General features: G+C 43.2%; 1 protein-coding gene across 12 annotated transcripts; it reads right to left on the bottom strand.

Annotated features, from left to right (window-relative positions):
- Window positions 1-437: 437 nt before the first annotated feature.
- LOC143218967 (protein sex-lethal) lies at window positions 438-18627 on the bottom strand. Of its 12 annotated transcripts, none has more exons than XM_076444666.1 (8): window positions 18449-18623; window positions 18096-18360; window positions 14098-14416; window positions 13849-14024; window positions 13667-13780; window positions 12770-12930; window positions 12386-12428; window positions 6691-10134 (listed from the first exon to the last, which is right to left on the bottom strand). In XM_076444666.1, exons 2-7 carry the CDS (start codon window positions 18146-18148, stop codon window positions 12424-12426), a joined length of 828 nt encoding a protein of 275 aa, XP_076300781.1. In that variant the 5' UTR covers window positions 18149-18360; window positions 18449-18623; the 3' UTR covers window positions 6691-10134; window positions 12386-12423. The 12 variants fall into 12 exon arrangements, with proteins under 12 accessions (XP_076300779.1, XP_076300769.1, XP_076300773.1 ...); XM_076444665.1 differs by lacking the exon at window positions 6691-10134 and adding an exon at window positions 10994-11873; XM_076444664.1 differs by lacking the exons at window positions 6691-10134; window positions 12386-12428 and adding an exon at window positions 438-469.
- Window positions 18628-18985: the final 358 nt, after the last annotated feature.

Raw genomic sequence — 18985 nt, 5'->3', positions numbered from 1 at the left:
CGCCAGAAAACGAAACGCTGGCTGCGTTTCTGAAGGGAACTTCGACGATAACTTTGCAACGGGAGCTCGCTCGAGGTGGTCCAGACCGAGCGAGGGGAGGGGAAACATCCAAGGGATGAAAGCAGTGGCCGCTAACGTACCTGAAAGACCGTGCATCGGTGATCGATAGCATCTCAAATCCATCTTGCAATATTAAAAACCACAAGCTTACTTTACAAATCGAGAAACAGGGTCGAAAAGTTCAAGAAAGGAATATCGTTTGTTTTTCGAAGGATGTTTTTTTCTCGACGGCGGCCGATCGAATGACTCGTTGGCTCGCGGGTCAAGCCCGCCACCGGTCTCCCAGTCGGTTCTTAGCGTTAAAGCCAAATCTGGCAAGGTAATATCTCGGTTGGTGTACCAGCTATCCGCCCCTTCCTGTTTCCTCTCTTCGCGAGTTCCCCGGCTAATCTCTACACCGCAGAGTTTCCTGTGGGTGGAGATGCGGAGCCAGTTATAAAGTTTCTGAGCAAGGCTCAAGGAGCCTCAGACGAGAAGCGTAGTTCGTCGAATCCGCACCGATCCTGCACAAGGGAAAAAACCAGCAGAAGAAAGAGGACAGTTTCGAGTGTGACTGGAAGACAGATTAGGAGAGTGTAACAAACCAGACGACTATACGTATAGTTCCGAGGACTGTGTGCTGCGAAGGAGGAACAACACGAAATTTGAATATTCGGGACACGTTGCGGCTCATCATCGGGCAACTTTGCTTTCCTTTAAATGCAAGCTGCCCTCTGAAGGGCAACATCGTGCTCGGTTGAACGCATCGGCAGTGCATCGATAGTACATCGGCCGTTTAGTTTTGCACGCGGTCGCGCTTCTATGTGTATGTGTGGATTTGTACATGTGTGTCGGCTGTGAATGAGACTGTTTGTACAGGCGGAGAGGGTGAATCGTGCTACTGGAATAAATCATTCACGCAAAACTCTTCTGTCTCTTCTTTTCTCGCATTCTCTCGTCACACTGTCTGCCCAACACCCTCGCCGTACGATTTCGATGCTGTTAACAAGTGTTCTCTCAATGTCCTATCGTCTCTTTAACTTCTACTCTCAATTTGCAAGCTAGATTCTACTCGAACTCGTTTCTATCAAGTCATCCCATAAGTAATGTCGTTTTTTTTGTATCTGTGGTTTAAGGAGAGAACGTTAATAAGAATTGAAAACGTACATTAACTTTCTCGTTGAACAATAGATAGACATTGCTTATGGGATGGCCTGTTTTCACAATTTAAAACATCGAAATTGTTCGGAATACGGCGAGCGTGTAGCATGATCGATGCTCACAAACAAAAGCAAAACGCGGCTCGGTTTGCAGATATTTATTTCGTCTTAAACAATTAAGATCTTACGAACTAGAATTATCTGTCGGGAGCGTGTGACCGTGCAAACGATGTTGCGTCAAACGAACAAGAGAAAAGAAACGTCGAACGGAACGAAAGAATTCATTATAAATATGGCGCATGCACGTGACTATCTCCTTCTTGTCATCGCAATTTTTCGGTATTTCATTGTTCGCCTCATATATTTCATTTCCTGTATCCGTCACTGTCGGAGCGATCGGAAACGCCTGTGTGTTAACACTTTTTCTTTCCACGCCTGTCGAGCTACGAATTCGCCAACGATCATTCGATTTACAAAAACGAAACGCTCGGAGCTTGCGGCTTATCGCGAATACAATATTCATATTGTTATGCGGGGTGGAGGGTGCAGCTGGAATCACCTCGATTGCGCTGGAACTATCGGTTTTAATGAAAAACGTTTCGTTCAACTGGAATAATTGCTTGCGCAGTAATCGCAACGGTTCGAGTTACATGCTCCACCCTAAACGCGCGCGCGTTTGTGTTTAATATAATAAGGCAATTTCGTTTTTAATTCTTGTTTCCGCTTGAAAAAGTACCATAAATACGACTCAGAAAATCAAGAAACACGGAGCTCGCGTGACAAATTTAACCCCTATAAAAAGTCAGTCTCATTTTTTCATCCTTAGACGTACCTAGACGCGACGACAGCGTGTTCCCGCTTGCGATCTATGTACAATAAATTCGGCGTGTCCCGGACCCCGACGGTACGCATGATCTTCGCACACTTCGCGGTGACGATCATCGTCGACCAAGCTCAGGCAAAACTTCGATAATAAGATTCGTGTCCAGGCTAATAACTTGTCTTTAAGTTTACAGCCGTATAAATAGTCGCATAATACGCTCTTGGACGCGATACACAGCTTTCTTTTCCTGCAAACCTATCCTGAACAGATACCGGTGGATTTTAACTGAACGTGGAGGCTACAGTGACACAGCAAACCCAGGACCGTCTTCGCAATTTTAACACTTTACCCACCGAATGTATATTAACAATATCTTCATCCTTTTAATAATTTTTCGTCATTCCACTATTTTAAATTTAACCTACTCGCGCTTTCGTTATGAATGCATAAAATCCGCGATCATTGTACCATTCAAAATTTTTGTTTCGAATAAAAGAGATTCAACAAACCGATTAAAGCTGTCTACCTTAGCTATTCCAGTGTCGCAGCACAAGAATAACCTCCGATTTTCAAAAGACTGTGTCGTCCCCAGTAAGTAAAGTATTAAAACGAAATTGGTCTAAATGGAAAATGAATCTGAGAGAAAGAGAGCGACATTTTTTCCTGTTTTCACAGCCTAGCGAGTTCGCTATCTCACCGCATCGTCACTCGCAGTGTGCAACCAATCCTCCGTTTTAAGTACACGCGAATATGATCGTCTAAAATGAACGGTTCCCCCGACCGACGCGCAAAATAAAATTCGCTCGACGGAGCGCAATTACATGCCACTTCGTTTTTTCCCCCGTTTCGCTGTCCATTTTCTTTCTTTCTTTCCCTAAACCATCGGTGCCGGATGCCGGCATGGGAAACACGGTCTCTCTCTCTCCGTATGTACGCTGACTCCGATAAAATTCTTTTCTCTCTCTCTCTCTCTCTTCTCTTTTTCTTTTTATACATACGATCTCGTACCAACATTCACACGTACATACACGCAGGCACGCACACACATTCTCTCTTAACGTTAAACATTCGATAAAGTTTCAAGTTAGAACCATTAAAAAGGAAATGTACAACAACGTGTAGAACTCTTCAGCTTCCGACATGAACGCACCTCTACTGCTTCACCGAATTATCCTCGAAACCACCGGTTCGAGAAGTAAATCGCATCTCCATTTTCCAATTTTATACACGAGCTCGAATACAACCCTCGGAGCACGTGCCAATTATTAAATCTACTATAAATAACCGACGAGTTGTCTGAGAAATTGGACGGGTCGAGGCAGACCCAGGCACCGTCCGAGGGTCGACGGATATTTTACAAAAGATTGTTCGCTCGATTTAGAAGACGAAGACATTTCCTCGCGGGGCGAATGCAGAGCGAACTTTCACCTAAATAGCTCGGTGGCCAACATCGTTTTCTACCTTAACTTTAACCTTTTCTATCCGCCGATACTGGGTCGTGAGCCCGTCCATTCAACGACAACGAATGTGTAAAATACAAGAGTATATACATTTATTCACGTTCGCTTTTCTTCGAATTACGGTACTGTATCGACTGGCTTGTTAATTCGAATTGAACAATTTCAGATACTTCAATAAATATCGAAAGCACAAATTGAAAATCAATTTGATTCGCTCGTCGAAGCTTCGCGCGTCTGTTACTTCGATTTACAAAAAAAAAAAAAACAAAGAGTTCTACCCGCGGAATAAATTCAATCAAATTATCTAGATGAATAAAAACAACGAACGAGTTCATTTCTAGAATAAACATCTTTCCCACTGTCCACCGGAAACCGAGCGGTTCGGAGCTCGATCTCGCGGTACCCGCGACTAAAATTTGATTACGGGTCACGAGTGACCCGGTGTCGGCCATTCACGAGCCCAATCGAACGGCACAGTATTAAAGCTACGACGAAAGAGAATCGGACTCGTTAACGATAAAAAGAAGCGACGCGCGCGATATACGGCAGGCATGGGCACGGATTGTCCCGAGCGACACTGTCCGAGCTCCTGGAGCTGCGAGACCACGCCCACTGGGGCCACGAGCGAATTATAGACACTCCTCTACATGCTATTCTTTCCGAGATGTCTTTTGCCCCGGAGTATTGCCCCCTGGAGCAATCCGGAGCGCTCGCAGAGCAAAGAGCGCTTGTCGCCCCCGCCTGGTACACAATGATGAGCTCAAGACGCGCTTCGAACCCCATAATCCCTAATCGCACACTGAAAGCCTGGAAGTACCTTAGGGTTACATTAACGTGTGTGAGCAGAGGTGACTAAACGACAGAAAGAGAAAGAGAAACATTAGAAGAAAGAGAAGTACAATAACTTACGGATAAAGACAATGGTTAAAGTCTGAAGAACAGGTGAATATTAATATCGCACGACTATTATCTCCTAACAGTTTCAAGGCTTTCAGTGCAGCTTGTCCGAGGAATTTGCAACTGTACCGAGGCACCCGAGAGCCTGACGGATGTTGATTGAATCTATGAACATTTCTCAAAGGCTCTCGTGGCTCCGGCTCTCTTGTATAACGTTCGAAGCGTTCTACGCTCTAGGGAGGGAATCTGCCCATCGCTGGACGTACAATACTAGGTGTTGCGAGCTTTGGTACAGGCACGTAGAAACATATTAAATACTAGTACGCGCAGAATAATTTACACACGTGGTGGTCAGTCAGTCCCCGGTCGTTCGTAATTGGCTATACGCGGTGGATGAACCGTTTTGAACGGTTCATCGACGCGGTCCGACCTCCTCTGGAGGCGGGCGGAGACCTTGGACCAGGCATGGGCGTGGCGACCACGCCTACTCGAAGCTGGATATGTGTATTATTGCAAGCGTAAAAGATTTTACTTGCTGAGCAGCAAGTGAAATTTTCTCAGCTAGCAATACAGGTCTTGCACTCGAAATTAATCCTCTTGCAGATCGTATTCACCTTTTATCCACTTGAAGGAGTGAAATAGAGAATTTAGTTTACGAAACGCTGAATACGATCCGCAAAAGGGTGAACTTGGAATGCAAAACTTCTTCTTCGACGTATCCTAGCGAATCCAGATCGCCCATGCCCGTCGCCGGATCAACGGACTACCGCTGCAGCTCGATCAACGATTACGAACGACAGCCGTCGCTGCGGTTTGCCTCCGTTGGAACGGAGAAAGGTACGTGGTGGCCGATGGTGTCTTGATCGCCGGCTGCTCGACGCTAGGTCACCAGAAGTGGGATTGCACGTAGCCGCCCCCCATGCCGATGGGGTTGAAGCGATGCGGATGGATCTTCTCCATCCTCATGGCACCTGGACCGCCGCTGCCGCCGATGAATCCACCGTGGGGACCGCCACGGGGCCCGAATCCTCCCGCTCTGCCAAGCATCCCTGGCCCGGCTCCGCCTCCTATACCCATCCCGCCCATCCCGCCCGGGCCGTTGATGCCCCTGCCTCTTCCTCCTCCTCCTCCACCTCCACCGCCTCCTCCCCCGCCAAGGCCGCCGCCGCTACCTGAAACATTCCGGGAGAATCAGTGGAATAATTCTCAGCACGATTTGTTTTTCACGATTTTTCTCCTCTAGAGACCGGTTTTCTCATCGGTCTTTTCGCGTAAAGGGGTGGTGGTGCGGGCCGGTAGAGAGAAAGGTGTTGAATAAAATGGAGATAGGCTCTTTGTTTCAGTTTCTAGTGTTTTAATCAAATTTAACGAGCGACTACAGCATCACGCGGACCCGTAGCAACGAGGATAAGAAAGGTATAAGATACTTATGTGGTAGGAGGGCTGAAAGAACGAGTGTCGAATAGTGCACGCCGGTTTAACTCTCTCTCTCTCTCTCTCCCTCTCTCTCTTTCTCACACACTCACTCTCTCTTTCTTTTTTTTCTCGGATTGCGTTGTTTTGTCCTGATGATTCTTCGGACGGTGGTCGAGTCGAGTCGAGTCGAGTCGAGTCGAGTCTCGAGAAACGTGCCGTTTTGTTGTGTTTGCTGCCGGTGTGAGTCGACCGGCTCCGACGTTTTCGAATTGTTCTTCGAAGAGGGCATTTTTTCCCACGGCTTTTTATCGTGTTTCTTCGTTGCGAACCGGAGAGTACTAGGGCTTTCTCTGGTTTTCGTTGGAAGCTCCGAGGGTTCATTTTTATTTTGTCGGCGAGTCGGAAGATGATGGCGTTCTGTAGAGTTTGTTGGGTCTCGTGAGAGATCATCAGTACAAAAAGTAGTACAGCGGCTCGGGTGGATCGCGCTCGGATGTACAACACATTCAATAAATGTATATATTCGCACAACAAGTTACGCGCGTCTGCCGTTCACTCTAGCTATCATAGTCTTCTAATATCGATGTAAATGGCGATACGTGTTCTTGGTGTTCTATGTACGTGTCTGTGTGTTGCGTGTACGTGTGTGTCATTTACAACTATACGGGGATGCCGGAAACTGTGGAATGGTCGTCTAGAACTCTGAACGGTTCTGAAATTTATGAACACACAGAAACATTCGTAAATTCCTGAGTTTATTATTGACGTTGAAAATAATCATGCTGGTCCAAAGTACCGGACGATCGGGAAATCAATATTCCACGGCTTCTACCCCCGCGCTACACTCAGATTCAACTTTAAAGGTAAAACGTGGATCGTAGGATCTGTTCTCGTATTCTTTTCGTTCTTCCTCCTCTGCACGAGCTAATTAGCGACCTCTCCCTCGAGGAGGAGAAGTACGATGAATGTTATTATTGGGAATGTCGCAGGCATTTTCGAGCGGGTCTTTTCTAGCGAGATTTCCGTTCGGGATATGATATAATATCGTGTCTGCCTCTCAATTTCGTCGTTCTCGTCGGTCATAGTGATCGCGGGACAACCACGTAAGGAACACTGTATTACGAAACACTTAACACATCCCCGAGTCTGTTCAATACTACTTCTTTGATCGAGAGAAACCGCGAGAGGGGAGGAGAAAGGCAGGAGGAGAGCGAGGAAGAGAGAGAGAGAGAGCGCCGCAAGTTTTCCTAGTTTTCTTTTTTCTGTTTTTTTTTTGTCCGTCTTTTCTCTCCGAAACGCCCGTGTGACACGCGAACTCTCCGAATTCGCACGCAATTTTTCCTCGTGTACGTGTGTGTGTGTAATTCTTTGTTTTCTTTTTTTCCGGTTTCCCCTTTCGTTGGACCGTTTTCTTTTTTTTTTTTTTAATGGTTCTCTCGTTTGACGATATTTGCTTTTTTCCTTATCCGTATCACAGCCATCGTTAGCACTACTGGACTTCAGAATTAACCATCTCGCACGGTCCGTTTCTTTTTTTTTTAAAACGTCACGGTTCTTCGACTACTTAACACGTTTTTAAAATTAGAGAACTCTTCGGGCGTATTTACAATGCGTGTCTTCTCGACGTCGTTGCAACGACTCGCGTCGTTCCTCCGGAAGCAAAGAGAGTAACATGGAGTTCGTTTAATTATGCCCCGTTTTCGGTTTCGACTTCTCTCAAGCGAGTTGTGCAATTCTCGGGAAGTACTGATATAGAGAATATATATATATACGTATATCACTGTAAATGCACACTTATACTTTTCTATATTGAATAATACAGTTCTCTATAGAGGAAGAACGATGCGAGCTCGCTTCCGCAGCACGAATATAATAATTATATTCTGAAGAAATATACTCGAAAAACCTTACTCGTGTCTAACTTAACTGCTAATTAAATTCTCGAATATTCAATAATCATATTTCACTTTTAAATATCCAGCCTCGCCTTTTTTTATCATCCCCCTTTGTTTATACTCGTACGCTTCTCTGAATGGAGATGATATTTATTCTCTCTTTCTCTCTCTCTCTCTTTTTGTCTGTGTGTATGTGTGTGTGTGAGAGGATATAGGAAGAACTTCACAACAGACGCGCAAATTTTCTTTTTTTTTTTGAGAGTTCTCTTCTTTTTCGCGAAACACTGCTCAAATACCGGCGCATTCGCAATATTAAATTCCTAAGAAAGATTTTCTCTGCGTTTTTTCCTAAGATTTTTCAATCGATAATATTCATATATTTTTCGATCGGGGATGCACAACCAATTTTGCGTCATTGACTTTCTTTTTCGTATATTATTATACGGTGTTACACGTCCGGTGTGTGTGGTTCAGCCATTAATAATAATTTTAATATTTTTAATTTCATTAATTGATTGATGTTATCAATTATCATTAATGGCTGAACCACCGGACGTGACAATGGTATTAAATATATTCAACGTTAAGCAATTAATAATATAAGCGAATATATCGTAAGAAAAAGTGGCAAATTTTACTGAAAAATGGTTTTCCATGTTCACCGGGATTCGAACACCGACCGTTCTAGTGGTAGTCGAGTGGCCTCGACGATATAGCACTTTTATTTTCGTTAATATTGCTCGCGTACATAGACTGCGTTCTCGAATCCGCTTATTGCTGGACGGTGCGTGTCCCACGTGGCGATAATCATTACAACAACAACAACAATAACAACAACACGTCCCTTCTAAAATGCAACAATTCGCGAACAATCTACCGATGAGAAATGCAACTCCGAACGAATGCGTAAGGGTTGTACATGCCCGTTCTCGATCAACCGCATCTGAACGCGATTCTATACTGATTTAGTCGAGCAAAGGTCTCGACGACAAACGTCGTGGCCTCCTACGTCGCAACGTTCGAACGGAATCATAGTGATCGAACTACGATATACGAGAGATAAATATACGCGCAATATTCGCGAAAATTCGATCAAAAAAAAGGAACGATTGTCAGGGTGTGTTTCGTGGGAGATACGATTTTCTTTATCTCTATCTAATCAGGACCTAAACCTCTCCTGCACGCGGAAACGTTTCGACCGATTTTCATATAATATATATATATATATATATTTCATATATAATATAGTAGGATTAAAAGGACGAAAGTTTAGTAACAGCGAAGATCGTTTAACATCTCTCAAGAATAATCGCGATCGTGCTATTATACCTCGCCACCAGACGATCGCGATTGTTCTTTCGATTCGAAGCCGACGCGGAACAAAGCTTCAAACGTCGACAGAAATCTCTTCTCTTCTCTTCTCGTTTAATACTTTCGCTAGCTACGCCGTCCGTTTTCGGCGGACTCTCGACGAAACTTGACCGTCATCGGGTCGACGGTCGTAAAAATTGTGTAACGTGTTTCGACTACTGAAAATCACCGTCAAAACCGGGGGGAGGGGCAACGTCTTATAAGTCTATCTCCTAAAAAAACAGACTTCCTCGTGTGTCCACAGGATCAGTCTCTGAACACGTCCGAGGGTTCTCTCATTGCACAGAGGTTCAACGCATGGACTCGTGGAGCGATGAAACACATGAACTCAAGAAGAGAAAAACGCGTGAACATTTGAGCTTCGATAATACATCTGTTCGTTAGAATAGATTTCATGTAGTTTGGTTGTATTTTCTCTGCTTCCGGGTCTACGCGTTCAACCGCCACAGACAGACTGGTCTTTTTCGGTTTGTTAGGTAGGTTTCGTTTACAATCGTTGAGCAATTTGTGTCATCGTTATTCTCGAGTTATATAGACAGGAGTAATAATATATATATATCTATACTCACTCTCTCTCTTTCTCACTCTTTCTCTCTCGCTCTCTTATTCTCTTGCATATCCGGCGAATATCATCGTAAAAAGAAAATTTTAAGCCTTTAGGAACCCGTACGACTTTTATCGCACTTCAACCAACGCCCCCGGAGGACACACTTCCGGTGGACGTCGCACACGCCAACACGCTGCTGCTCTTTTCTCTTATCATACAAAACGTAGAACGAACGAGCGAGCGAACGAACGTCGCCGTTCAGAAAAATGAAATGCTGTTTTCGCCTCGAGTCTAAACGCTAAGAACTCATTCCGCGTTACAATGTGATAAACAACAGCCGTGGCTGGTGTTAAGCGCACTTAAATCATGCCAATATTCATCGTTACACCAGTGGGAGACTCGTAATCATAAAGTGCAAGGTTAACAACGTACGATACAACCGAACTAGAAAAGCATTTTCTCTCTGTTTAATAAAGATAATGAACATAACGCTGGTATTTAATCCTGGTCGTATACAGACGTTCTCCTTCGTGGATTGGCGAGCATAGAAATGAAAATGGCATGTTAAAGAATTATTTCGAGACATTTAAGAAGTATGTATGGCAACAGTATTGGACAAAATTGTTCGGCCTCGCTCCATATACATATACACGCGCGAGTCTCTTAACTGCCGTGTACAACCTTTGCATTAATCGAGTTTACAGGAAACTTCGAGCATGTTCGATAGTTTAGTCGCGGACGCGTCCAAACAGTTTTGTCCATCGCTGCAGCAATAATTGCTTGATACTGGACACAGCCATGCATGGAACAAATTTTCCATTAAAGCCACACGTTTCTGCAAATGCAATCTGTCCAGAGCTAACCACGGATTAGCAACGACGCTCGCTAAAGAGTAATTATTCGCAGGCATACAACAAGTTGGTGTGTCAGGCAAACTGCGGGTTCTATGTATTGCTGAAACCAATCAGAAGATCACATTTAAATTAAAATCTTTTCGAGAACAATGCCACCGGAGATGAAACGTTTCAGCAGGTGATCTGCTGATTACTTTGAGCAATATGGATACATGTGTACAGAAATATGTATCAATATGTACATTCATTGTGTACATAGGCATGTACATTTCTATACACATGTATGCGATAAGTACAATAATAAACAATTCGCAAAATGTTGTGTTACACAGAATCCTACTGAGAGCACATAAAGAGAAGAGATACGATTTTCTTAAAACATAAACACTACAGGCGTTAATCAGTCGTGATCCAATTACATAATTAGACGAGAGGGGGGGAAAAAATACATAAACAAATGAACATGAAGAGAGACCCTAAGTGTTTACATTAATTCGAGGATGATGAAAAGAGCATTAATAACAGTGTTTCTTCTCTTAACAGAAAATGTATTTCCAATGTTTCAAATGATATGTAACAAAACATATACATAATACATTATGAGATACCTTACAGACAAAAAATATATGAAAAAAAAACAACGAAAAAATACATATAGATCCGAGGTATATAAGTAAGTATACATAATTTGCCGACGCGGAAAAAGAGAAAACTATAGGATGAAGTTTCCGATGTAGCTTTGAACAAAGTCGAGAAACGATTAGGCAAAATCAATAATAACAGCAGTGGCGCGGCAACTAGAACAACAGAGTTGCAAAGTTCACTGACCCAGGCAACGTCCAAAAAACACAAACTTCTAAACCAGCCTTTTGTGTGTGCAAAATACATCTTAGCAAGTGTCTCTTTTTTTTTGGTCTTTTTTGTTTTCCGTTCTTTTCAACACAAGCTGCCACTCTGACTAGCCACGAGATACAACGTTTTTTTGTTTTTTTTTTTCGTTCGGTTGTCTGCTTGTCCGTCAAAGGTATATATATTTATCATTGCACACGAAACAACACATATCTTTTTTTCTATCACAGTAGCACTACACATTTGCTTTCATTCGGGTGTCCTTTCTGCGAAGGAGGAACTGTGGCCGAATATCACTGGCAAAAAATCTTCCGTCACACATGTGATGTAATCTCAACCTCATGCGCACAACTTTGACAAAACTCGTCAACAAAACAGAAAACACAGGAGCGGTGTGTGTAGGAGGAAGGAGACAAACAATAGTAGCGAAAAGAAACTTATGTTCTCCACAATATTCACAGAACATTACTGTACTGTACTGTATAACGTTGCGCGCGTTTATTAGAAACACGCAAACAGCAATTTGAATCTTCGCTGTACATTGATTTAGATGCAGCCATATCTGGCAAATAATTCAAATGTTAGAAACAGTGTTTTCAAATTTTCGGCGCGCCGTCAACGATGCGCGCTCGATCTTTCCCGGCGAAACCAGCAAAGATCGATATTGCATCGTTAACAGCGCGCCACCAGAAACAGCATAATCAATTAATAATACGTGCGCGCGCGTGTACACCTTGCAACTACGTTTAACACAATTTATCCCAAAAAAAAAGAATGATCGCGTTATATGTTTGCACATGTGTCGCCATGAGAAAAGAAAAGAACGAAGATATTAATACACGACAAGAGATTTCAAAATGATTAGCTAACGAGAAAGAGAGAGAGAGAGAGAAAAAAAAGAGAGAGAGAGATAGTGAAAGAGAAAGAGATAGGATGCGCTCTATTGATCAAAAAATTCCTTAAATATTGGTGCTTCTACAATTCCAACAATGGCAATAATGAAACGAACGCACTGATTTACTGCGACTCCGGTAAGAAAGATTTAGAAAAGAAGCCAAAATGCAAGTTTCTCACCTGACAGTAAAAATCGATCGTACTTCCTGCTACAATTCCTAGACTGCGGATTTTGTGCGGTTATCATAAAAATGAGAAAGCAAAATACAGAAGTATGAGCACATTAAACGAATTTATAAAGCATGTTATTACATTATAGATATATGAAAGGAAGGAACACATTTTCATTGACCCCCTAATTCCCCACAATGGACTTGGAAAGTTTCCATTTTGCACAAAGATCCGCAATCTAATTATAAGTTATCGAAAGATTTTAATTGTAATACTACAGTAGCGAAACCCCTCGATCTACTACGACCGTAAGCGATAATTTTTAATGTCAGGCTGCAGAATAAAGAGGTACGGGCAAGGCAAATAATCTATGGGAGACTGTGAACCACTTACCTCGACTCTGATTGTACCCGGCTTGCCATCCCGCGTAATACGCAGCCTTTTGTTTCCCATGTTCCTCCGCGATTTTTACGCTAAGCGGCTCCGATCCACCCTCTGGTATCGTGCCGTGTAGTCTCGCGATTGCTTCTTGCGCCTCTTCTCGCTTATCGAATCTACAAGACATAAAATAGGATTGAAGAAAACCTGATACTCGTAAAGAGATCCGTTGGCAGAGGAATAACCGATCCTCTGCCAGGTCTCTGGGATCTAATACAAGATTTATCAAGAGCGATCTAGAGCGTGCTATAAAAGTGGTCCCGTTACGGATCCCTAAAATCTGCCAAAATTAATAGAAATTGTCAAACTAGTTTCGCTGCTATTTCCAGCCGGCTGACACAGTTTTCATACTATTTCCTACAACAAACCGGTGTGCCGTTGCACGCACAATCTGTGCTTTAACGCGGCTAAGTAGGTTGGTGGGTCGTCGGAGCGGGGTAAAATCGCAAATTATGCAAGTGAAACACGCGCGTCAGGAGAGACCGTGTAAAAATAATTTGGCAGCAAAGATATACACGCGGGGGAAATAAATACGCGTATGACATTATATTCGCTTGGCGAGCAATCATTGCATAATGACGAAGCAGTTTCTGACACCGAGGGAACAACTGCTTCGTCACCTCGAGGCGCGCTCGTTCCAATTTTCTAAAGACCTAGGCGCCGACCACACAACGAAAACATTTAATGCTTTAATAATCGTCTATCTCTCATATGTTACTGCCGTCGCGTCATATTATATTACCAATTATGACAACAAATGGCACACTGCCAACAACCATTAACTTATAACTCCTACTGGCACACCGGTTACTGTTAACTACCCAGATTAGCCTAAGTATTCTTTGTTTTTACCTGACAAACGCCACACCCCTTGGCAATCCAGTAAGTTTATCCTTCAAGATATTCTTTTGTACGATGTTCCCATATTTGCTGAATATGTCGTCGATCTGACTCTCAGTTATGTTTCTATGGAAGAAAGCAGAAGTTAAGATCTGTAGAAGTTTAATTAGTCTACTGTTCGCATGTTGCAATACCTTGGTAAATTTGTGACATAAAGGTTTGTCTCTTTGATCTCCTCCCCCGATGGCCGTGCAAAAGATACCTTTAGCCTTTTGTTCTGGACTTGGAGGCCATTTAAGGTATTTATGGCTGTGGCTGCGTCTTCAGCTTTCGCATAGTTGACAAATCCAAAGCCATAGCTGTAACCGGACTGTACAAGAAACAAGGTATATTGATTTATCGGCAAATATTTTGCTAGGATGCGTGTCACAGATTTAACTTACTTTGTAGTCCCTCATTACGCGACATGACTCCACAGGCCCAATCGTTACAAACAAGCTGTACAGATCTTTCTCGGTCATACTCTGTGGAAGATAATTAATAATCAAATTTGTCCTCGGCTCATCAAGACTTTTGCTTTGCTGTTGCTGTGGCTGTAATTGTTGTTGCTGTTGTTGGGGCTGAAGCTGTTGTTCTCTTTGATCCGTCATGTTTGAAGACTCCGCAGAATTTTGTTCGACTTGCTGATTCGCAAGTTGATTCTGCTGGTGAGCGGTGTCGACCGGTCGAGAGTTCTGTCGCTGTGGCTGCTGCGTACTCCAACTGATACATCCCAGCAAAACCATGGATGGGGTCAGCAAATACAAAAAATATAAACAAAATCATTACTACGTCTTCCCCGTGTGACGCCATGATCGTTGGTTGGTCTGCGCGCTTTTCAAATACTCTCGCTTTCTTTAAGCAATTGAAAATAAATAGAAAATAAATCTGCATATATACATATATGTATATGATGCCAGACCTGTGTGTCAGAAACAAACAAACAAAGGCAAGTAAGGACAAAACAGAACCAGCGAACAGCCACGAATAAAGCAAAACTAAAATACAAACCAATATACAACAGAGCACAATATTCGCAAAAGTATGATCAAGATTCAAAGAAAGGTTACAAAGCAGAGTGGAACTGAATGGCAAACAATGATCTTACGGACAAATAATTGTGTGCAAGACAATACGCGAGAACACCGTCTCAATTACATTTCTCTATAAAAAAGAGTACTTTGCGCGAGGTGGTATCCGAATCTAAAACGCCTGCATCATAACCTGTTAACGTACAAAATCCAACAACGTGATATTGCTAAACAAACAGCGAGCACAGAAACACTGGTAAATACACGACTGTGAACCCGAGAAGCGATTTCAGAATCGCCCGAACCTCGACGGAAATTTGTTTAAGTGAGAAAAGAAAAAAATACAAATAAAAACAAAGGTACATAGTACGCGGCTTCATTCACGAGAAATTCCACGTACCGGAACTACACGGCTCCGTTTGTTTATTGTTTACAGGAGAGCACCGTGATTTTTAGCGGGGATGAGACACACACAACACCACGCTCAGATTCGCCACGAAATTAATAACCCCCTCGACGATTCCCCCGTTTCCCGATCAACCATTTCAAAAGAGCAACGCTCGCTCGATGGGAACCGAGGAGAACGAGAAAGAAAGAAAGAAATTGTCACTTTTCGCGGGACACAGAAACGAGAGTGGAACCGAGTGGCCTTATTTTGAAGAGGCCCGGGGAAAAGCGAATGGCCCGGCGGATTCGTGAATCGACCAAGCTGTCAGACTACGGAGGGAGCGAGAGGAAAAGAGGCCACGGGGACGCGTGCGAGTGAGACAGAGACGGAGGGAGAGGGAGTGAGAGTCAGGGTACCAGAGAGAACCAGCGGGAACGAGAAAGAGAGGCGGAGGAGGGAGAGGGAAAGAGAGAGAGATAGATATAGGCCAAGAGAAAGAGAGAGAGAGCAAGACATACGTACCGAAGCAGGAGGGAGCGTCACGGTCAAAGAAACACAGCGAAGGAAGATCGGTGAAAAGAGCAGCACTCGCAGTTGTCCCGTGTGTCACGCGCGTATGCGACGCTTCACTGTACGCTGACAATTATGTAAGCCAGCCACGGCTGCATCGTGGGAATTCACAAGTCTTGTTATCACCGAAGAACGTTCGTCTCCACGGTTACGTTGATACCAGAAGGAGGGAGTGTTTCGATGCACGAGGCACCGAAGAACGCAGCGAGAAAAGACTCGCGGAGGAACTGCACCGAGGACCACACGATCCAAACGACGTACGCAAACGTACTGAGCCCCAGCCCTGACCTGCCTCTCGCGCGCGGCACCCTCTCGCGGTACACACTACCCCCACCATCTGGCGTTTTCACCGCGGAAATGTGTGACGAGCCTGCGCATAACACCCTCGACCCGTCCCGCCTAAATTTTAGACCCGGCCATTATTTAACCCTTGCAGCTCCGACGACACCTGGGTCCCCTGGGACCCACAGTTTTTTCACCCTGTCACGCCACCCTCGTATCCCCCGTGACCACGGACAATCTCCTGCCACACGATTTATTCCTTGCTCCATTGTCAAACAATCCCAAACATCAAGTTCAATTCTTCGCACTGGAATGGCCACTTTAAGGCACCACAAAAAATTGGCACATTAAGAATTATTTAAGAAATTGATCGAAATTTCAGTGTTGTAAATACGAGTAATAATAAACTCATAAAAGGTAATATATCATAAAAAATTGGCACATTAAGAATTATCTAAGAAATTGATCGAAATTCAGTGTTGCAAATACGAGTAATGATAATAAACTCATAAAAGGTAATAAATTATGTGCGATCTTAAGGCACCACAAAAAATTGGCACCTTAAGAACCATCTAAGAAATTGATCAAAATTTCAGTGTTGTAAATTATACGAGTAATAAACTTCATAAAAGGTAATAAATCATGTGCAACGGAAATGTTGGTCAGAAAAAATGGCTTGGTTGCGGAGTAAAACAGCTTCGAGTAAAAGGGATTAACTTGTTTTAGTATTGAAACCACCCTCGATATCGTAACGTGATAATCTTCTCCGGGATTATTATTCAAAACGATTTTTCAGTCGATTTTCAATATGGCATAGTCATTGAGCCTATTAATAGACTTCCGGTGTTAAATGTCTACAAATCGACCAGTGTACGTGATACCGCGTCTATTGAATTTCAAATTGAATTAAAATTGAAGCAAAATGCGAAAGTGATATTCGCATAGCTCTTGGTCGTTTTTCGAATAAGAAACTTTAGTTGGAAGCACGTGAAACGGTTCGATACCTGTATCCACGAAATTTCTGACGCGTGTTTATGCCAATTAAGAGTTCATGCCAATTTCTCCTCTATTATTCTCCTCCCTGTTCCCCGGACTTGCGATTTTTAAATAGACCTTAATTCAAAAGAAAAATTCCATACGGCGGCCAGATAACCTTGCACACTTTATATGTAAACACGATAGAGATCCACAAAGAGACCCGTGCAGTGAGGGGGGAGGGAGGGGCGGCGAGAGGGGAGGGAGAAACTCAATGAAGCGCGCGCCCTATATATTTTCAAAATCGATTTTCTCAGAAGCGGAAAGTCGCACAAAAAATGTTGCCCGCGGTTTTTTTTCGTTGTTGTGCCATATAGCCTTGAATAGCGTACTTCCGCGACTGCAGTATTTATTTTTCTTTAGACACAGTGACGATAATGAGGCGTACCTTGGCAACATCTACCAGTAGGGTACTACGAACATCATAAATTAGTCTGACAGCGAAATCTCGTGTAACACAGAGAACGGAAAGTTTAAATTTAAATTAGAAATCAGTCGCGGAAACTAAAAACAATGATTCCTCTATTCTGCTTTCTGTGTTGGTGCATGCAGCACACGCTCGTCATTTCTTATGCTCTATTTTGTTTCGCGAAACGAGGTTACTCTATCAATCGTTGACATCACTCCGAATCCCGTAAAATATACGGGAGACATGTAAAGTCCATTTCCGATGTATTATCTATGCTAAAAGAATAAAAGGTTACAGGAGAAGGAGAATTGAAGAGCATTATCCCATTTCCATTCGGAGCTCCATTTTCACCTTTTATTCGAGAATTTTATTTCCCTCGGATTCTATAGACATACTAGACTATCCGGACACACTGCAATGCGCTATTACGCAGCCGCTACCGGTGGCCAGTCTGCGGTCCAAACTGTCACAGTTTCGATAGAAAAAGCGATGCGCAATAGGGGCAGTGTAAACAACAATAATCCCAAACACGAAATTCTCTGGAAAGTTTGTTTGGATCGGTTCTAACCTCGATTTAAATGCTCACGGCCAATATACATACAATTGTAATTGCAAAATTGGTAATGCGCTGCACCACGCGAAAGATAAACACGGAGGAGAAATATGTATTTCAAAAATGAAACTCACCCTGTTTTCAAGTTCGAGGCATCCTGCGCAACTGTTCGCTCTTGATCGTCCATCCCGCTCACTCGTGAAGCATACCACTGACTGTCAACGCGTTCCCCGCTTCCGACTATTTTTCATTTCTGCATGTTAATCCTGTCGCGTCCGAGACGCTGCCTCTTCGAACCGGTGACGCATTTTTGCCGCACACTTTCCTTTGCACGGAGGCGACAATAATGCGAGCACTTGCCCGTCGATTTTCAGTGACTATGCCTTCGTAAATCTGGATCTGTCAACGATTAATTAGTAGCTTGCCGATGACGGATACGTGGATGCGGGAAAAATGAACCGCGAAAACTCATCCAAACTCATCGCACCTCGACGGTCTCTTGGTTATGCGGCGAATCGGAAGCAATTGCCACTCAATTTTGCAAACGAATAACAAATAATAAAAGCCGGCCGTTTTTCTATCTTTCCACTGTTTTTTTTCAAACGAACAAAATGCTACATGCATGAACGTAGGTCGGGTTGCATCGAAGCTTGCAGTAAAGGTTAGGTTCGTGCCATGGGTTCGTGTAGGAACATGTCCCTCCTTTGGCGCCATGTTTAACGGGATTCGAAATTTTTTCCTACGACAGAACATTTTTCACGATTTAAAGAAAAGTCGAATTCTTCGTCAAACGAACAGAAATATGCATTTTATTTTTGTAAGTTTCTTTCGCATCACTGCATATAATACATAAAATCCGCAAATTAAATTATTAAATATCCTACACGATAAAAAATTTAATAAATATCCACAATCTAATTATGTTTCTGAATAATACCATAAAAGCAGAGAATAGAAAGATGATGATCGAAAGAATAAAAAACCAGAGAATATTGATATTAAACCTTAAGTGTTCTTATATTCA

This window comes from Lasioglossum baleicum, chromosome 20 (genome assembly GCF_051020765.1).
Source record: "Lasioglossum baleicum chromosome 20, iyLasBale1, whole genome shotgun sequence".
Classification (NCBI taxonomy): domain Eukaryota; kingdom Metazoa; phylum Arthropoda; class Insecta; order Hymenoptera; family Halictidae; genus Lasioglossum; species Lasioglossum baleicum.
This window is presented reverse-complemented; position numbering and strand designations above follow the sequence as displayed.

Coding starts and splice junctions, on each gene's coding strand:
- LOC143218967 (XM_076444655.1), bottom strand. CDS start 18,148: ATGGACGATCAAGAGCGAACAGTTGCGCAGGATGCCTCGAACTTGAAA. Junction 12,931..13,666: donor AGGGGTGTGGCGTTTGTCAG/GTAAAAACAAAG, acceptor TATGTCTTGTAG/ATTCGATAAGCGAGAAGAGG. Junction 5,552..12,769: donor CGGGTACAATCAGAGTCGAG/GTAAGTGGTTCA, acceptor GGAATGTTTCAG/GTAGCGGCGGCGGCCTTGGC.